Genomic DNA, 3,061 nt, shown 5'->3' on the forward strand with positions numbered 1-3,061 from the left:
GCGGACACACATGCCACAAGCTTCTGGGTCATGTTGGCTGGTCTGCTGCTCCGCACACAGCTCAAAGACGCTCTCCGATTGGTCAGAAACTGGACTGGAAGACTATGGGGACGACCTGGAAGAATAGAGAGACAGTCATTCGCATCCTGTTGATTTTTTAATTTTTTTGGGAGGGGGCGGGGGGTTGTTTTTCTGTTTGTTGTTGTTTTTTTGTAAAGGGTTTTTGACCAATAATTTGATAATTTTCAGAAAGGTGAGAAATTTTCTTGAAATTAATTTATTAGCGACAGTTTTAGAGGCTTTAAATGTGATCTGCAGTAAACAATACTGCAGTTTGACCCCGAAAGCAGGGCATCTGTGTACGGGAGTGAAAGTAAACATTTACCATACTTTTAGAAACCCCAAACTAATATAATTGGAATAAATCTTCAATAGATATATTGTATCACCATCTGATAGGTTATTTTCTAACCTTCAGTTTGATGGGCCATATGATTGATATGGTTTGTGTGTGTTTAATTGGATGTTTTGACATTTTCCTTGGTTAGTGGGGTAGGGGGGGCAAAAATAGGTCAGGGAAAAGCCCAGGGCCTGTGGTGGACTTTGGCCAGGGGCACCTATATTCTCACCCCTGGTAAGAATAGCTCATGACCCGTTATTCTCACCCTCACCCCGGTGAGGACATGAGGCGGGGACTCCCCCCCCCCCCCCAGCCACTTCCATTTCCTTTCGAACCCAGGAATGTGTGTGTAGGCCTAGGGCTAAAGAAAGTTACTCGTTATTACTTATACTTATCAACTAATCTAGATATCTAGATTTCTCTAGATCTAATGAGCGGGGGTTGGATCTATATAACTTATTCATGTCATGTGTTCGCAACACATTATGAATAGAAAGCTAAAGATAGAGCGTTGTTTTCTGACTTGACACAGCTTCACACGGTGGCAATAATAGACGCTAGATTCTAGATCTAGAGTCTAACCAGGTCACTGCGCATCTGTTTTGGTGCGCAACCCCCGGTCTCCTGCTTTGTTTTGGATAAGAACAGCGAAAACGAGGTCACTTTCTGTGAGCATGCGCAGAATGCAGCTTATTTCACTTTCGTTTTCGAGGTTCCCGTCAACACACGTGATTCTACTGTGTCGGAAAGTTTTGCCCATTCATATTAATGGTTTTCGTAACCGGTATCGGTGAATTTACTAAGCGCTTGAGTACTCGATTATTTAGCCCATCTAGTTAAACTAGCTCTAATGTATCGTAGATATACTAGAATCGATAAATACTATCGCAGGCTGCTTCTTAATGCCTAGGAACATGCCAGATAGGGTTGCGCACTGAAGCAGACCAAATTTGTGCAGTCCGTTTCAGTGCGCAATATTGGCTTTTTTGCTATTTGGCATTGATAGTGTGGCTTCTAGGCCCTTTGTTTGTTTTACTTATTAAGTTATTTCTTTATGACCTGCATTGTGCACAGAAACAGACTGTTTCCCTTCCATTTGGATGCATTATATTGCCATTGGAAGATGATAAGTTAATGTATTCATGTCAAAATTAATTAATATGGAAATTTAATCTCCAAAATGTTCAATTTCTTCTTTTCATGTCTTTTTCTTCTTTTTTGTCCTTTTCCTTAAAGAATACTAGTCTAGGTATAGTCTAATTCTTGTTTTCTTCTTTCACCTCCTTGTGTCCACAGCACCTTTCTTTTTCAATTTCTTCTTTTCACATCTTTTTCTTCTTCTTTTTTGTCCTTTTTCTTCTTCTTTTTTGTCCTTTTTCTTCAAAAATACTAGTCTAGGTATAAAGATCTAGTCTTATTCTTGTTTTCTTCTTTCCCCTTCTTGTGTCCACAGCACCTTTCTTTTTATCCATTATCAAAACACATACCCACGGTGTAAGGAAATCTCCTGTTAGGGGGCGCACAGCCTCATTGACCTTGGCCTTCCATTATGGTCAATACAGGAACTTCTTGCAAGGAAAAGAAGACAAGGCCAGGATAGAGAAAGATGAAAAGTGTCAGAAAAGAGCTAGATCTAGATCTAGAGCTGTAAACATGGTACTATTGCGCACCCAACAAGACGATATGTTGCACCAAACCAGAAAATGTTACAGTAATGCGCTACACCGTATAGAGAGGAAGTTTTTCTAACTTCTGATGAAAAAATCATGAAGATCGACCTGTAACTTCCAGAGATATCCACAAAAGATCACTTACTGTATCTATCGCACCACAGGATGTACTCTAGAATCTAGATATCTAGATCTAGATCTCTAGATTTTTTTTTAGATCTACAATCTAGATCTAGAATCTAGATATAGATCTAGAATCTAGATATAGATCTAGATCTAGATCTAGATCTAGATTCTATATTCTAGATCTAGATTTGTAATGTAAACACAGTAACAAGGTGGCTCCACCAAAGTTAAATCCGGCCAGTGAATGGTGATCCTGAGTATTTTCGGGTATCCTAGATCTATGTTATAACAACAAGATTATACAAATACCATCAGTGTTCAACTCAGCCCACTTTTCAGGATAAAGTTCCGCGTGAACCCAATGTTGATATCGATAATAGGTTATCAACTGTTAAGCTTACACAACAAGTTTCCCAAAAGCCCAAAAGAAGCATAATGGGAAAACACTGAAAACGTGGAACGCCAACAATACTATAGAAAGCAAAAAGTGAACAATTTCTTTCAACCACACAGTACTCACTCGTCTCCTTCAATCTCGTCGGCGTCCATTTCTTCGTCTTTGATTTACCGTCGTCAGTCTGTCAGTCCACTTTCGATGCTGAATGCAGGAGAGTGGAGGGAGACTGGAGGGAGACCGGAAGTGTCACAGTCACAAAGAGGACACGAAGATCTTGCGAAATGAAGGTAGAAAAGGGAGTATCAAATCACTGTAGGCCACAGAATTCTAGGCCTTGGCCTACCGATGAGGGTGGCAAATAGAACTGGTGGCTTGGCCTAATTAAATAATACACATATTATTGAGTTTCTCTTTTCTAACCTTTCCAACTTCAAGACGGGTGACTTAGAAGTGGTAGATTGATCTACT

General features: G+C 40.0%; 1 protein-coding gene across 1 annotated transcript in view; it reads right to left on the reverse strand.

Annotated features, from left to right (window-relative positions):
• Nucleotides 1-2,844, reverse strand: part of LOC101861523 (DNA-directed RNA polymerases I, II, and III subunit RPABC2) — an 11,855-nt gene extending 9,011 nt beyond the window's left edge. The window contains exon 1 of the mRNA XM_005103063.3: nt 2,717-2,844. Within this exon, the coding sequence (XP_005103120.1) occupies nt 2,717-2,745 (29 nt within the window). The 5' untranslated portion in view covers nt 2,746-2,844. The remainder of the gene's footprint in view (nt 1-2,716) is intronic.
• Nucleotides 2,845-3,061: the final 217 nt, after the last annotated feature.

This window comes from Aplysia californica, unplaced genomic scaffold (genome assembly GCF_000002075.1).
Source record: "Aplysia californica isolate F4 #8 unplaced genomic scaffold, AplCal3.0 scaffold00357, whole genome shotgun sequence".
Classification (NCBI taxonomy): Eukaryota; Metazoa; Mollusca; class Gastropoda; order Aplysiida; family Aplysiidae; genus Aplysia; species Aplysia californica.